Source organism: Agelaius tricolor, unplaced genomic scaffold, assembly GCF_023055355.1.
Source record: "Agelaius tricolor isolate 1412-34295 unplaced genomic scaffold, bAgeTri1.0.p SCAF_2, whole genome shotgun sequence".
Classification (NCBI taxonomy): Eukaryota; Metazoa; Chordata; class Aves; order Passeriformes; family Icteridae; genus Agelaius; species Agelaius tricolor.
Genome location: NW_027269262.1, coordinates 50,124,826 through 50,142,402, shown reverse-complemented (window position 1 = coordinate 50,142,402; position 17,577 = coordinate 50,124,826). Strand labels below are relative to the sequence as shown.

At 42.0% G+C, this 17,577-nt stretch overlaps 1 protein-coding gene across 10 annotated transcripts in view; it reads left to right on the top strand.

Annotated features, from left to right (window-relative positions):
• Nucleotides 1–17,577, top strand: part of KCTD1 (potassium channel tetramerization domain containing 1) — a 101,999-nt gene that overhangs the window by 62,982 nt on the left and 21,440 nt on the right. For 9 of the 10 annotated variants that reach the window (XM_071418602.1, XM_071418552.1, XM_071418542.1 and 6 more), the window contains one exon: nt 4,593–4,771. In XM_071418602.1, the coding sequence (XP_071274703.1) occupies nt 4,608–4,771 (164 nt within the window). In that variant the 5' untranslated portion in view covers nt 4,593–4,607. Of the gene's footprint in view, nt 1–4,012; nt 4,137–4,592; nt 4,772–17,577 lie in introns of those variants that run through there. The other variant, XM_071418587.1, reaches the window with a different exon arrangement.

The following is a 17,577-nucleotide window of genomic DNA, read 5'->3' as shown; positions in this document are numbered from 1 at the left end:
AAAGTCCAAGGGAGTTAGAAATGTGTAAATTTGAGTTTTGATTTCTTTTCTTTCAGCAATAATAACTGCTGGGGCTTTGACAGGGAATATATTTGCTACTGAGTAGCATATACACTTCTGGTTGAGCTGGGCTGGCTTACAGGGAAGATACTGGTTAAATAATTCCAGCCAGCAGTGTCTTGACCTGCAAAATAAAATGATCCTCACAGTCTGGTGAGTCAAGCAGACAGTTTGTACTTGAATGTCGGTCCTTCTGTGCCTGAGCTTGGCTTGTCTTGTGGTGGCATGGTTTTTGTCAAGGTTTCTGTCTTAAGAAGGGAACCAGGATGACTTTACTCGAGACCACAGAGTGTAAATAACACTTAGGACACCAATGCTAATATTTTGAGGGGAGGAGTAAGCCTCCCATCTCTTTGATTTTTGTACACTTAGCACATTGTAGTGACTCATGTTCTTCAGATATCTCCTATTCCTTCCACTTGCTGCCAGAACATTGACACCTGTGTTATTGTCATTTGGAAGACCAGTTGCATGAGTGCACATCTCAGCCCTGCAGCTACTATGGTTTGTTTCAACCCAGGTGTAAAGGCTTACTCTTTAACAATGTTTTTGAGAGGAGCTGGGGAGAAGATGGTGTAGAAGAAAAGGCAGGGAGAGGAGAAGGGGTTTGTAAGCTCTTCTCCATGATCCTTGGCCCCCTTCAGTAGGAAGGCTTCTAAATTATACAGATTTTTGTAAATCCCAGGAGGAGCAGCTAAAGTACGGCTGCTTTTGCTTTTGTTGAGCCTACAGGAGGGCTTGCCTAGAGCAGAAAATGTGAAGCAGATTCAGATATACTCTAAAGACCTGTGCCTGTGAGCTGCTTGTTGTGGAAAGACTCCTTCAAGTATCAACAAGGAAGTAGAGGAGCCCCAAACTGTCCTAAGAGCAGTGCTTTTGTGTGCTAAACCAAAACTGAAAAGTTTTAGACAACCTAATGGCCTTTAGCCTGCCTAGCACACAGATTTTGGCATTTTTGATTACATAGTTTCACTCATTCTGAGTGAAAGTGGGAACTAATTTTTATGGAAAGTTGGAGGGGGAGGAAATTATCTGGATATTAATAATGATAAATGCTTTACAGGGTATTTGAAGCATTTTGGTCCATGGAACTCCTATAAAGCTGTATTTTCTGTTTTACTTAATTTTTTTTGTAGGATAAATAATAAAATGTTTGAGAAGGAAAGCTATGAAGGGTCAGCCTTTTGACAGGTCAGGAGGGTCACTGCCCATCCAGGCAGTGCAGGTGGTGGCCATGGTTTGTGCCCCACTCATGAACAAAGCTGATGCAGTTCCCAAGGCAGACAACAACTTCTGTGATCTCCTGTGTGGGAACAGCCGTGGCTGAGCTCTGAACCCGTTCCTGGGTTCATGTCTCACCTGCCTGACACCAGGAAAGGCTTCTGAAGGGCTTTTTGATTCTTTTCATTGTCAGCTGTTCCAGATAGCTTGCTGGAGCCCACTGAGTTTTAATTTCTCTGACTCCTTTCTCTCCACCTGTAATTCTTGCTAAGGAATTGTATTTGTAATCACATTAGGTGGTGGAAACTTAGCTTACCAGCAGTGCTTTGTTTTAATTACATTTAACCAAAGCTTGTTCATTTCCACGTTTGCAATAATCCAACCCAAGCCATGTATTTCTTCAGAGACTGTTTGCCCCTGTGTTATCCTTTCCATAGCTGAACAATACAGTGATTTAACTAATGCAGTTATATAACTCTGATCTGTTAAATGCTGTACCCATTGGATGGTGATCTTCTGTGCTCTGACAGTTCTATTGAGTTGTGCCACATTGAAAAAATGGGAATTTTTCATGGACTTGCTTCTCTGAATCCCATTTTTGCTTTAGTTTCTCTGGGGCAACTGCAGTAGAAATACAATTGTTTAATTTCAAAGTATCTCCAAAATTATACTGAATGTTTTTATGCAGGGAAATGTGCTTTGTGGGCTAAGACTGGAGCAAGGTTAGCATTATTGTGCTTAATATCAGCCACTGAGAAGAAGGACTTTGTTTCATGAGACACAATAAACACAGGTAACTTGAAGGGGAAACGTTGAAAAGGAGGAGGATGAAATAAAAGAGCAAAAGGTTTTACTATAAAGCATTTTTATTTCTTGGGAGTTTTGGTAGGTAAACTATGTAAATGGCAACGTGGTTATGACTTGGGTTTGGAAACTGGTTCCCTTTTCTTATGCTTTGTGGATACTTTTGCCTTTTAAAATGCCCACGGTCCTCCAACCTATCTCCCATCCTGGCAGTGATGTTTATACTACACATTCTTCTACTGTTTTGTGCAGCCAGTGCTATCACAGCTACACTGAATGAGGTTCCAGCCTAACTACAATATTAACCCTGCAAATCTGTTCATTTTCTCTCCAGCAGCCCCAGGCAGGGTATACAGGAGAATGTGTCCAATTGAAAAACTGTGACAGACTCGGTGGTGCTGCACTGTGCTAAATTGCAAGAGAGCTATGTTTTTTCTGCCAGAGAGGATCCTGTGAAGGGACATGCTGGTGTCCGTCTCGTACAAGTTACAGAATTTGGTTTTTGTTTTAGTCTCAACTTGCATTGATAATGTTATCTTTATTTTTGCCAAACTGTCTGCTTTTAAGCACTGGAATGTGTTCCTCAGACCTGCTGCTTTCCTCCTGCTAATCGTCCAGTGCATGCTCCCCCCACCCCTAGTTTGTATCAGTCCTTGACTTCTTACTTTCACCTTTGTAGTTGTTGTTTTTAATTTTTTCTTCATTATTTTACTAAATACCGCTCTGCAGATCAGTAGCATCTTGGGTGGTGGTTGTACCACATAGCATTTATAGCAGACATTAGTTTTGCATAGCGTGTGTACCTTATTTTGTCTGGACTTGTCTTCTTTGCGCTGCAGGCACGTCCTCCAGCAATTTTAGTGATTAAGCCTGGTATTTCTGCAGATTTATATTAACTTCTGCTTATAAAGAAAGAGAAGAAACCCAACCCTTCCCTCTCCCCCAACATCTAAACTAGATGTTTTTCTCCATTCCCTTAGTTTTTATCAGTATTAGACTGAAGCTTGCTTTTGTGTATGAAAGAAAATTAGTTAAGTACCTTGTGGTTTATAGATGCCTTTTGTTACACACTGTTCGGATTTATCGTGCAACGCTGGCCTGTAAATCATTTCAGCCAGACGATTACCTGGCTCACGTTGCCTTTGTGATTTGAGCCCTTGAGCAGCCATGAAAAATGGAGAAACGCTGGTTTTTGGGGACGGCGGACTTGGCTGGTCCGAGCGCCCCGTGACTCTCTCTGATGGCCGCGCTCCGCTTTGCTGAGGTTTGCTGCCTGGCTCCGAGGAGATGTTTACAAGGAATACATTACTCTGTGCAGCTGAAAGACGGTGTTGAAAGAACAAAGGGAGTTTTGTGATGAAGTGTATCTGACTTTTCGCTGCTTTGCTTACCTTTTAAATGTAAAACTCGGTCATTTGCAAGGGCTTTTAGTTCTCAGGGCATCCCTATAAGATTCCACCCCGCGTGGATCTGTCCTTCAGTCGAAAGCGGCGTTGTCTCAAAACCGCTCTCGAGAACGCATTTCTATTTTAATCCCAACTTTGCCTGCCGCCTGCCTTCCTGGCTCCAGCTCACCGCCCTGCCCTGCCCTGCCCTTCCCTGCCCCGCCCGCAGCGCGCAGGCGGCCGCCGCTCGCTCCGCGCCGCTGCTGCAGCGCTCCCAAAGTTGGTTCATCAGCGGAGCATCGGCTCCGCTCCGCGCTGCTGCTGCGCTCCCATTGCCGCGGCTCAAAGTTGGCTTCATCAGCGGAGCATCGGCTCCGCTCCGCGCTGCTGCAGCGCTCCCAAAGTTGGCTTCATCAGCGGAGCATCGGCTCCCGCTCCGCGCTCAGCCCGGGGAGCCGCTCAGACCTGCAGCCTATGCGCGGCACGCCGGGGCAGCTGTCGCCATACGTATAACTTTTAAATGGAAAATGTCTTTCTCAAAGGCTGTCGATGTCCAGTGGTCTGCAGTCCATGAGCAGTTGACTAGTCCAGGTGTTTCTGCTTCTGTTCCTGTGCTATGTGAATTGGGAATTCAAGAGAAGAGTGTGCAGGATGGAGGAGTTGAGGGTTTGTATTCCTGTTCTGGTGGTACGGCAGTGACGGAAGGCTTGGTTGGGAAGGAACAGAAAGTCTACCTGGGGTTGTCTCAGTTGAGAAAAATATTGTTCTCAGTCTTTTTGTCTGTACCTCTTTCTGTCAGTGCTTTCATCAGCTCTTAAAAATAAGAATGACCCTTTTTGTTGGTATGGATTGAGTGTCGCGAATAGTGTTCAGGAAAAACTTGGTTTTGAATGTGATTTCTTCTTTGTGGGTTCTATCAGTGCGTTTTGCCCCACTCATTTAAAATGTAGCCATTTCAAACTCTCGGAGCTGGATTCATTTTAAAAACTGCCGAATATTTGTCTGTGCTTTACTAAGATAAAAGTCATAATCTGAGGCTATGAGACAGTCCTATTGATTCAAGACTGGGGGTTTCTGTAAGGTTTTTAAGGAGATCATTAACCCAGGTCTATCTTTTCACAGGACAGTCGGCCCAATATGTCAAGACCTCTGATTACTAGATCCCCTGCATCTCCATTGAACAATCAAGGCATCCCCACTCCAGCACAGCTCACAAAATCCAACGCACCAGTTCACATTGATGTGGGTGGGCACATGTATACCAGCAGCTTGGCCACGCTTACAAAATATCCCGATTCCAGGTAACTTTAAAAAGCTTCTTCTGCATGTCTTTGGCAAACTCCTTTTCTTTCTTTTCGTGCTTGGACGTCCTGGGGCTGTCTCAGAATGATGAATTTAGCTGCTTTTGTTTCAAAATTAAATTAGTTTTCTTTGTTAGTAGGCAGTTAGAGACTGACTTTTGTTTCCCTGCTCCACTGTGTTCCTGACAAATGGCACTTCTGCAAATCCTGATGTGTGTGTACTAAAACAAAGCTAGGAGAAAAGAGCACTTACTTTCTACTACCTAGGATTCTGGGTTTGTGCCAGGGCACCCATGCTGTGGTTTGTTACATACAAAAACTGTAGTGATACTGCATTTAATCCCAATGGTGGGGGTGTTGGAGTATTTGTTTTGTTTCTTTTGGAACAGTAACCGCTCTCCTGTGCTGTCAACACGCCATCTCAGATGTGTCACTTGAGGCAAAGGCAAGGTTGAATGAAATAAACTCCAGGACAGTATTAACTGAATACTTTTAGGACTTTTCAAATAATTGGGCTCTTAACTCTCATATACCTTTTGAATGAAGTATTTGTGACTCTGGTAGCTCACTGGTATTAAGCAGTCAGAGAACTGCTGCATATGTGAGCAAAGGGTGCCTGTAGAGTAGCTAAAACAAGAGTGCATCTCTGAGAAATCTAGAGTGCATTTAGCAGTGTGTGTGGGCATTGCCTGGTGGTGCTGGCAGACAAGCAGTGCAGTGGTACTGTAACTCTAAGGGTTGGTCATGAGACAGCAAGAAGTCATTGTGTCCACAGTATGAATCTATACCTTGCCCTTTGCTGCCCAGTCCTGCTCCAGAGGGCAGGCAGTGCTCCCATTGTGTTCTCTCCAGTCTGAGGGGGGAGATTTTCAGTTTCTTGATCCCACAGCTCTGACCCACCTTTTCAAAGGGCACAAAGCCCACTTCATGGGATGTGACTTGGTTCAAAGCCTGGGTTTCACTTGATGCTGCTGCCTCTGCATTGCCAGCTCACAGTGTTAGGTGGGCTGAAGCAGTGCTCCTGACAGGGCTGGAGGAAGAGAGCCCTACACACAGCGAGGCACATGGCCTTTCTTGAGATAGTCTCCTCAGGGAAACCCGGCAGAGGGGAGCAAAAGAAGCCATGCCAGAGCCTGGGTCTGCCAGGAGAGATTGAAGAAATGTCTGGGAAAATTTGAGCTGTTCTTAGAAAACCAAATCTGTTCTTTTGGGGTTTTTTTTAGAAGTTTCTTGTGTTCAGCTCCTAGTAGTTGTGATGACTTCATGGGTTTTTTGGTTGTTGGAGCAGTGATGGTGTCTGACACTGTTGTGTGCGCAGAATGAGAGGCTGCTGCTTCTGTTTTCATGTCAAATTCACAGAGAGAGTGTATTACTTCAAGTGAAGAAACACTAAAATGTCATTCAAAAATGTGTCTGGTGGCAGTGGAATTTAAGCTTAATGTATTCTGTGCTCAATTGAGCCATTGTAGCACTTGAAAGTGAAAGCTATGCCTGTAGTATCAAAGCCAGTTTAATAAATTAAACATTTTAAAAGCTCTTCAAACATAATTTAAAGAAAACCCAAACTCTGAGTTATAGTCATTCTGCTTCAAGTCGTTCTGACATGTGTTTGTGTTTCAGTTCTGACAGTGTCTTTTGAACCTCTTGATGAGTGAATATTTCCAGTGTAGCTGTTAGAACCTGGAATTCCCAGCCACTTCCAGAACTTGAGAGATTTTTTTTAACATTAGCAGCTTCAAAAGAGCAATTACTATACTCGTTTGAATGTCAAGACAATGACATGAAGCAATATGCCTGTAATCATGATATAGTTGTTTGGGTTTTGTCTGAGATTTTGCCAGGAGGTTTTTTTCCAGTGGAGGGCTGGGATGTATATACGTGTGTATATATATCTGTACATACTTATATAGAGTGAGTGCTAGGTAAAAATTACCCAGTAATATTTAGACATTAATACAAATTGTTTCTTGAAGCCTGACCTGGTCAGTTCCATATCTAGCTAGACTCTAACTTCATTACTCACAAAGTTTTTGTCAACATTGCTTGTATGTTTCTTTTTCTGCCAATATAACATGTGTGAATGATATCAAAAGTAAGGAAGGTCTCATAGATATTTTTGGGCCAGTTGAAACCTCCTGAGACTTACTATTATATGAAGTATTGTCTATGAAAAATAAGGTCTTGATTATCTTGCCTGAAAGAGCACTGCTCCAGGGATGAGTCAAGGCATCAGTTACAGGCTCCAGCATGTAACAGGTTGAGACATGAAAGTCATTAGGTTTCTGACTCGTATTACATGTAGTCTAAGGGCCAGAAGCCTAAAATGAACCTTTCATCTGTGGGCCAGGTACCAGAGTCATCTTTCTTTGTGAGATTGAAAGGGTGATATTCAAACCAGCAGCTCTGGAGTCACTCTGACTTGCTGGTGTGAGGGAGACCTATTCTGATGGAGCAGTCTCTGCTTTGGAGCAAGTGCACTCTTCCTTCTCCTTTTGGAGTCAATAGCCCTCATCTTGTACCTCGCTGTTTTCTTCTTCTTGGACAGTAGAGTACGAATTGGAAAGAGTACTTTAAAAAAGAGAAAAAGAGTTTCTTAAATGATATCAGGTAAAGACTTGTAGCTTGAAGGGATCATTTTCCATAATTCTTCTGTTAGGTTCCCCAGCCTGGTTTGTGCCTTGACATGTAAAATGCCTACTGACAGATGCCTATTCATCCCTCCAAAGAAACCTTGGTGTGACTGTAAAAGTGTCTTGCTACTGTTGCTGGATCCCTGCTCTTTGCTTTGGAAAGACAATTGTGCGTTTCTCTCAAATGCTCTTGTGCTTGAAGAAGCCAAAGAATCAGAACCAATCTATGTTTTGGGCAAAAGCTGATTCGATGAAGCAATCTGACAGACAAGCAGCTTATCTAATGGATGGTTTGAATTGAGTAATCCTAGAATTATAAATTCTGAAGCTAAAATAATGCTTAAAAAAGCTCTCAATATTAATTTTAAAATCTAGTAGCATATAATTTCAAAGAGCCCAGTTATAATCTAGACTAGGGAGAACCTATTGTTTTCACAAGGAAAACTCAAATGCTTCAAACATGGTCTCATGAAGCTCAATAATACAATTTGCCAGACTTAGGCTTTGAGAAGAAGCCTAAGTTTGAATCAGCCTGTTTACCAAGAAGACCTAATGTGAGGTCTCTCTGCTGAAATAAATTGCAATTTTTTTTTTAAAGTGTGAGGAGGGAGCAGGTGTGCAGCCATCTATGTAGCTCTCTCCACTGAGACCGTAGACCTTGGTGCATTCAGCCCTGCACAGATTGTACAACCTTTGGTTTACTTGAAGTTACCAGACCTTCAGGTTGGTATCTGGCAACAGTCAGCTATCTGCTAAAGATTTGGGTGTACAAATTTTTTTAAAAATTGTTTGGTTTTTGAAAATAAAGGGGTTTTTTTCCACAGCCCAGGGAAAAAAATTATTCCAGGAAAGAAGGATCCAAGACAAGGGTCTGCTAAAGGAGCTTTTCTCCCCCCAAGAGCTCAGGCACATGCATGCAGTGCCATTGTTCCCTGTGGTCACCAAAAAGCTTGAGGAGAACAGGTTGAGGTGTTAGGTTTATGATTGTGAGGAGAGGAAGCACTGGCTGGTTAGCTCTGATACTTTAACCCAAGCAGCCTACTCTCCTTCCAGTGCATGATCATCTTGCAGCAGGATCGAGCCCTTTGCTTGGAGTCAGCATTCCTACATCTCTCAGCCTAAATGCTGTCTGCATGGCATCTACCAGAAGTTATTGTGTACCAGGCTGAGACAACCTCAACTGAATATCCGAGCTGAATGGGAAGATGTTGAACTTTGATCATACAAGCATCAGCTGTCTGATATCTCTGATATCAGCAATATCAGCAGTATTGTATATCTTGTATGTTCAAAGCATCTGAACTTTTAATTAGGTCTGTCCAAGTCATCTGGTACAAATATTTGCATAACGCCATGGCATTGGATTGCCACATCACATATTCCCACCACAGAATGGGAAAAAAATCACTTAAAACCTTGTATATCACTCTGTAGAACCTTTTGGAGTATCTGTTTGTGTTGCTACATCTCCCATCTTGAGTTGCTCCCTGCATATGAAGATGGATTCTTATACAGTATTTCACAATCCTTCCATATTTCTGCCCAGGGCAATTTCAGGTTTTCATATGAACCAATCCATTCGTGTCCCAGTTTTCTTACCCAATCTTCACTCTCAGCCCTCAGGGAAATTAAATTTCACACACTTGGATCCAGTTAGGACACTGGCTTTTTTTTTTTTTTTTATTGGTAAGGGTTTCTTTTGCATCAAGAGCACAGAATTACTTAGGAGAATGCCCAGACTGTCCTTGGCCTTTTTTTGACAGTTTGCAAGAAAGACTTATCCTTCACAAGTTGTGTAGGTAGAGTTCCAAGGCCATGCTGTGAATCAGGCAGCACTGCTTGGAAGAAGAGCACTGCTTGGCAGTTTCTGCTATCAGTCCCCAGGTCCAAAACAAACTGACATGGCCCTTAGCTCAAACTCCTGCAAACTGAATCACCATGCTGTAGGAGACCTGCTGAGGTGAGGGTGCTCTGCACTTTGCATAGGCCTCCCTCTGTAGCAGCTCCATGAAAGCAGCCCTGTCACAACTTTCGTGCTGACCTTGGAAAGTACTTCTCAAACTGCTCTAAGTTGTGCTAAATTTGAAGAAATACAAAATTTTCTAACTAATGAGCATTTGGTGATTTGGGTTTTTAAAGGAAAATTGAGAGAGTGGGTGTTACTGCATCTTTATTTTCACCTTCCTTATTTGGATTTATCTTCCTGAGAGGTACATCTCTATCTGTAGCTTTCTAGAATAGCAACATCAAGGGCAAGCTTCTGTGAAAGAGCAAGCTTCTGTGAAAGTTTTCAGTATTGCTGTAACCAGCTTTGTCTGCTGTATTACAATGAATGGTCCAGGTCACAGCTTTTTAATGTTTTGTAACATTCCTGGCAGGAGGGAAAGAGGCAGAAGAAGTTGGCAGAGGGTCAGTTCAGTCTTTGTTATCTATCCTGTCTTACTCATCTCGTTATTCACCTTTTATATTTCATCACTTGATTGCTGCATGGTCTTGTGGCAAGGAAAAGTGAGGGCTTGGGATAGGGAAATATATTGACTCTCACTGACCTGTTCTGTGACCCAAGATAACTGATTTAACTTTGAGCTTCACTTGCTTCCTACCAAGGTTAACAAAAAAGCAATTTGTAGAGTGCTTTGGGATGATGATTGAAAGTGTAAAAGATTACTATCTCTAAGCATAAATATTTATAGATCCAGTAACTGAGATAGAGGTTGATGATGTTGGTATCATCAGTAACATGTATTAATAAAAAATTAACTGTTGATTCATGAGGACCAGACTGAACACAGTCAGGCAGTACAGTTGTGTTGGTTGGTGTAACCACATACACAGACTTGGAAAGAAAATGGAAACAGAATTGTGAATGATACTGTGGTTCATGCCTATTTAAAGAAATTCAGAGAATTTGCACTACTGATATTTTAAAGAGAGCTCTCTTGCAACACACATCTGTCAATAAAGAGCTCGGAGGGGTATTTTCTGGTCCTGGCTGAACCAAGATTAATTGTAGCTCTAGGTATGTATATTGAACTTAGGGTATATATTGACCTCATTTTGCCTCAATTAATGATCACCACAGGTCAGTCATCACTGTTGCCTCAGTAGAAGTAAATATTTTTCAAATTGTAGTCCTGTAAAATGTTTAATTTGCAAGGTCAGCAAGTTGCTGCTGTTGCTTGTGGCTGGTGACTGGTGAAAGAAATGGCACCATCAGATTAGCAGGTTCTCACATCATGTGGTCAGTAACTGCTGGTGAGTCATCACTGAAAGGGGCCACAAATTGGTGTCTGTCTTCTTGTTCTAAATGTCAGTAAAAGTGAGCTTATGTGTATTTACTTGTAGGGTAAAAAGCAGTGTCCTGTACTTGTTCAATGCTTTTGCACTTAAATCTGTAAAATGACAGTAAAATCAAGATAGTGGATTGTTGGAGAGCTCTTTGCATATATGCAGAGCCAGGGAAAGTAGATGTGCAGACTTGATGCTACAGGGGTTCGTTACATGCTTGTTCTGGCTGCCTGGCTATGACAGTGAATAAGGAAATATGTTCAGAAGAATAAGTGTCTACATTCAGGAGTGTTAGAAAGCTAAAAACTTCAGCTCCTTATTTCTGAGGCTAGTAATCCTCAGAAGTAACAATCATTTTTTTCTTGAGGGGAAAGAAGAAAATCCATAGCCATATAATCAGTGTAGGCATTCTTTTGCCAGTTGGCTTGTGTGGGTTTGTAGGGATTGGATCAGCCTGTAAGTCCAGCAGAGGGGAGGTTGTCAATAACTAGTTTAAGGGCCTGTGCTTTGAGAAATCATTTGATTGCAAAGGCTGCTTAGAATCCTTGGTGGATGGAAATTTGTGGATGGGAACCTTACAACTTTTGTATTTTTCTGCCCAATAGCATGGTTTCACAAGCTAGACTGAAGGCACCCAAGCAGTATTTCTCACTCTGCCTGACCAATACCTGGGAAGATAAAACAATTTTCTGAGTCTCTGGGTCTCGCAGACCTAATAAGAAAAAATCCCATTAGAAACTGAGGTGGCACTGAAGTATTCTGCTTATTGGTCACTTCTCATAGGGCCCAGGTTTGAGCCATGATCATGAGGTTCGATGGTTTGTTTTGCCTTTTGCTGTACTTACAGCAGGTACAGGTTCCTGATGGCAAGGAGTATGTTAGCACAAGGTTTTCATTCTGCTCCACATAAACTGTTTGTACTTCATTGGTCTTTCATAAATTGCAATGTAGTTGCTAAGCAAATTGGCATCTAGTACATACATAATTGCAGAAGCAAATACATTTGGCTTCCAGTTTTGCCGTCAACACCCGGCCACCTCTTGGGTGTGTTTGAAGCTTTAGGATATAGATTCCAACTTCTGGCTTACTTCTTTCTGGTGATGATCAGCCTTCTGGCTGGGTTTCATGTATACAAGTGTGCTTGCCATTTGGGGATGTATTTGCAGAGGTTGCATAGGAAATGGTGAAAACTGCTCAGGACTGAATGGTTATCTGCAGTCATTTAAATGCAAATAAGGCACAAATGCTGTGTTGGCCAAGGGAATGTCACCAGTTCCTGTTATGTGAACTTTTCCTCTAACTCAACCAGTCTGCAATTTATTCAAATATCATAACCAGACAAGTGTCATCTGGCAAGCTTTATTCTCCTTTTGTCTTTTGTTCTCAACCTTTTTTTTTGCCTTTGTCTACACCATGCAAGATGTTGATGTCTGACTCTTGCCTTTCAGTATCTTTTTTTCTGTCCCTGTTCTGCTCTGAGCATTGGCCCTACTTCTGTCACCTGAAGTCCCTCATTGCTTTGTCTTAATTTCTTTTTTGTACACACTTTTTTATCTCTGTTGGAAGGAGTCAGAGCTCACAGAGGTCCCAAGTGATCTTTACCTGACCAGATCAAAGCACATTGCTGGCTTACTTGTCCTTTTCCCCCCACACATGTATGGTTTTCTGGCTCTTGTTAATAGTGAGCTGTCTTAGAGTAGGTATGCAGCCAGCATGTTTTAAGGATATCTCAGATACTGCTTTTGCTCTTAGTGACATCAGTTCAGGGGTGTCTCTGAGACTCATTCACATTGATTCCTTTCACTGAGTCTTTAAATCAGTAATCAAATAAATTGTTTCTAGCCCTGATGTGTGCATTACCTTGGGTCTGTAGGACTCTACCAGCACAGCTGCAGCTCTCTGCAGAAAATGTGGGCACTTTTCTAGGCATTTTCAAGGCACTTTCTGCCTGCTGAGAACCAATGGGCTTCTGTAACCGTTTGAAAGCATTATAAGCTGACCTTGTAGCTGCTACTTGTGGACTGCTTTGTAGGGACATGCCTTTAGGAGAGCAGTGGGCTCACAGTCACTTTGCTATCCAGTCCTTCCTCCGTGCAGCGCCGTGTGTGCAGACACTTGGGTAGCTCAGGTGCTCAAAGCAATATAGCGCGACGCTCCACCTGGACTCGTTTTTCCTGCTTCCAGCAAACTCAGCTGTGCCACGTCTGGTACCCAAGCTAATTACTGAAGACCTATCTTTGCAATTTCTTCACGCTGCTGCATTTTGCAGAACAGGCATTCGGTGATGGAGAGCAACACTGGCAATTCAGTTTCTGTGAATCAAAAACTTTCTGTTTGCAAAGGATTAAAAGAGGTAAAGGGGGAGAGTAACAGAAAGATGAAAGGGTGTGTTTAGAAGGTGAGACAGTTGCACAAAGCAGTGTTAAATGCAATGGGATATGCTTCTGCAGTTTAGCAATTTAGAAAGATAAATTCTACCTCCTAGACCACAATGGGGTTTTCTTGATAAAATGTGAGAAGCCTGTCAATCAAATGGTAGACATAATTGTTCTTTAAGTGAGCTATTAACATCCCATTCCTTTTAATTAAAAATTGTATTTTAAGTTCTCGTTCAGGCCATATTTGAACGGTAAAAACTCTTTCCACATGAGGCGTGTTGCAGGTGAAAGGCTGTCACAAGCTGTGTGACACATGCAAAACAGGAGTGATTGAAGTCCCAGTGCAGCAACAATGTGGCTTGCCTTTGGCTCCCTGCTGACACAGAGGGAGATGGAGGGATAAGCAGTATCTCACAGAACCACACCCAAACCCTTTGCATTCCTTGCCTAAGAAATTGCTTGTAGTTGCTTATTGTGGCATAGAAAGTTATAATATGCAGCATTTGCCATAAGTGTGTCACTTCAGAGCAAATGATGGATTATGTCCTTCCACACCCCAAAAGTTGTTCTTTGTTCTGCAATTAAAAAATAAATGTTGCAATGTTGAATTGGAAATATTTTGTGCCGTACAATAAATTTGTTTTGTTAGGTTGCCTGGGTGTAATTGCAGCAATGTCACTGCATTAAACCTGTGTCATGGGGTAATGGTTTCCTGCCCCTACACCAGTGCCAAGCACTGCTTTGCTTAGCAGCTCTATTGCTGTTTTTCTCTGTCAGCCCCTGTGATTATTTTGCTTCTGTGAAACTTTTTTTCCTATTTTGTTCCATGCACACTATAAATTATAGTTCTGTTCGAGTGCTAACCACAAATCCCAAACAGTGGGAAGCTCTGCCATGCCAGAGTGGCTCAGCTGGGAGCTGGTTTTAGGTTTGCCCAAACTTGTCAGTGATAGGAGGGGAAGAAGGTGCTCCAAACCGTGATGGTCTGCTGGGCCCCTTCTACCCATCTGAAAATTGATCCCTCTTAAACAGTTTAGAGGACCCTCGGGGTCTTGCAGCTTACATAAAAAATGAAAGCCCTTCCTGTCTTAGAGCAGTGCAAGCAGTCAATACAAAAGAGAAAAATGATCTTTTAAGTGTATCCCACTGAATCCATTATCTCGAGGGCCCGTGCTTGATGCTTCATCAAAACATCATCGTCCTGGTGATACATGGGGGAGAGGGTGAGGGGGCATTCGGGGGATTTCAGAGAAAATGCTGCAGGTACTCTCAGTGCCATAGGACAGGCTAAATGTGATACAAGCCAGAAAATGAGAGCTGCAGAAAAACTGATGTGTTCCTCCTTATAACGTACTGAATTTTGCATATTTGAAAAGCAAATCTTTCAGGAAAAGTTTTGAGTGTTTCTTTTGTGGTAAGAAAGTCCTTTTAGGCGGCTTGTATGGTAATGTCTTTGCTTTCAATGAGAACATAAATTTGCAGGTTTTTTTTTTTTTCTTTTCATTACAATGATAAAGAAAATAAAGGACCAAATAAAAACCAGTGTTTGTACCATGACTACCTTCTAGCCTTGTGGTGGGAAGTAGTGATAGGGTTGAACTGCTCTATCATTACCTCAATTGGTGTTGGATTTCTGGTTCTTGTGAGCAAGTGTCAGGACTGTTAGTTTTTAAATGCTGAAGTTTTAAAAATCTTTGCATGTCTGTACTAATGATTCATATGTTTTTCTTAGACTAGCATGAAAGGAAAATCATTGATTTCTGTTGCTCTGAGTTTGAAGTATTTATAGCAGCACAGTGGAGTTTTTTACCAGATTACAGGGGTAGGAGCCAATCTTTTGCCATCAGTGTTTGCTTACTGGAAATAGTAAGAATATTGCTCTTTTGCTGGATTATAAGCAGTAAAACAGAAGAACTGGAATTTGTTTTCAATAACCAGTAGCATCAGTAATTCAGAAATACTATTTTCAGAAATACTATATAAAGGTGTTTTTTGGAAGACAGAACAACAAAGAAGCACTATTTCTGAATGTAACTGAGCTGTCAAACACACATCCTTTGGGGTGTCCTCCATTTCCTTTGGTGAAAGGCTAGCTTAAATAAACTGAGCAGTAGGCAGTGGGTGTGTGCCTTTGCACAACAACATACACCCAGGTGCTTTGTTGGCCAGGGTGATCCCAAAGGCAGAGCGCTGTCAACATTCCTAATTGGTTATTACCCAATAACACACACCCTCCAGTGTCTTGGGACTACAAAACACTTTTTACCTAGCCTTCCTACATGAATAATGAAGCACTTCAAATATTCATCCAATTATACTCAGCCTCTCTCTTGGCTAAGGATTGCCAAATGCAATTGGACATACTTCTGACATAGAATTTCAGGCTATATCTATGTTGGAAGGGTTTAGTCTTAATTCTTGACTTCTGGGGAGAGGTTAGATATCACCAGGATGGTAATTTCTCCAGCCTCAAAAGCTATTGTTTATTCACTTTTGCTATGAAATTCTAGTTTACTAGTGGTATAATGTGGGAGTTTTAGAAATATTTTTTTCATTTTATACTTGGAGCTTGTCACATGAAACTGCTCATGTTTGTTTGAAACAATGAGATGTTTTGCTTTTTCTCCAAGTGCTGTGGCTACAGCTGCACAGGATTGAAGTTGCCATAAAGCATGTGAAAAGCAGTTAATGTTTACTTTCAAACATGTAAGCTATATTTATATTCATCTTATATTTTTTCTGAATATTTTGCTGCCCAGCACAATTGATTCCTGATGTGCCAGTGACTTTTAAATAGGTTTTTCCCATGCCTTGCTAACATTTTCAAAAACAATGTCCTTATCCTTTGCAGAATATTAAGGCTTAATTTTGCTTTACTGGCTTCTCCTGTGTATGAGCTCCCCTGAGTGATAATCTTCCCTCTGGCCTTTCAAAACCTGATGAGGGTGGTGCTCTGCTCATGGCAGCTTCCAGCCCTGCTGCAGTAATGCCATAGGGAGCCACTCTGGCTCCATCATGCTGCCACAGAGAAAAGCCCAGTGTCCATCGTTGCATGTGTAGGGAAGTGGTGACAAATGTTATTCTAGGCAGATACAAGCTGTCAAAACAGTGGCAGGAAGGATACCTGCCTGCTTATTTCCCCTTTGGAAGAGCTTATGGGAAAGGAGAAAAACTGCTGCTTTTCTGTAGCTAAAGCATATTTGGAGGCTCCACTTTTCATCAGACATTCTCATTTTCCCAGTTCTAATATTGCAGTCTCATAAAGCTGGGCCTTGGGCCATGCCTCTCATACTGGCCTTCTCTTGCTTAGTAGCTAACCTCGATAAACTCATCAGCAGAGCTACAATTGCACTTTCCCACTTCCACTTTGGATTAATGGTGTAGCTGAATGGATGCTGCTCTCCAGACCACAGAGGTCTGATTCTAGGTGAGCGTTTAATTCCCCTCTTGGGAAATAGAAATAAAAGCCCTAATCAGGTATGTTTCATGCTTCTCTCTTGGGTAGGCTCAACAAAATGAAGGATGAAAAAGATGCCATTGGAAGTTGCTGCTGTCTGCTATCATTACAAGGCATAAAGCACTGGTTTGAAAATAGAAACAACTGGTATGGGTGCAAGTTTCAATTGTGTTTAGTTTCCATGTGGGTCAGTTTATTATTTCCTATTAAAATGCAAAGTAGTTCAATCAGAGGCATAAGCCCTTCTTCCTTTTGTTTATTAATGAAATCCTGGAACCATGATAAACATGAATGGCCCCGGAAATGATGAAGAACTTATAACAGGTTTGGTACCGTGTAAAAACGTAAAGCTGGCAGTGCAGTTCCTATTCAGACAGGAAAAATGAGTCATGTTGTTCTGCAAACCTGAACCTGAGCCTGCAGAAACTCTGCTGTGCTGTGCTAGGCTGTTTCACATTGGGATAGCTCATCTGCAGCTCTTCTGGGAGTATTTCTTCAAATAATCCTTTCTGTTGCTATGAAGGACCACAGAAAGGGTTCTGTCCCTTGACCTTGCCTGCCAGAATATTTTTCTTTGCAGTGTGCTTCCACTGGGGAAGGTGATGAAAGTTTTATCAGTTGGAAATTGCAGAGGTTGTAGACAGAACAAAATAAATGGAGTGAGGTCCCAAAAAAGCAGTCAGTGAAATCTAGTCCTAATAAAGGTCAAGTTTGTTGTAGCATGTTGCTGACTAAATGCACATCCATCATAACAGAGTTTATTTTCCTCACTGATGTCCTAATATTATTCTGCCGTAGTAACAAAATATTGGCAGTGGTAGGGCAGGTAGTGTGGAGGGAGTTGATGCCCCTGCTCTGAATTGACTCCACATGCTTCAGCCAGCAAGAATGTGCTGCTGTCAGCTCTCCCTGCTTCAGAGCTGAGGTGAAGCTCCTTCTTTGTCATGTCTGAATTTCTATTTCTAATAAATAATAAGCCAGTGATGTGCTCCCAAAATTAGATGTGGAATTTAATTTTGCCTGTGTTCACAGACCATGAGGCGCAAACATGCT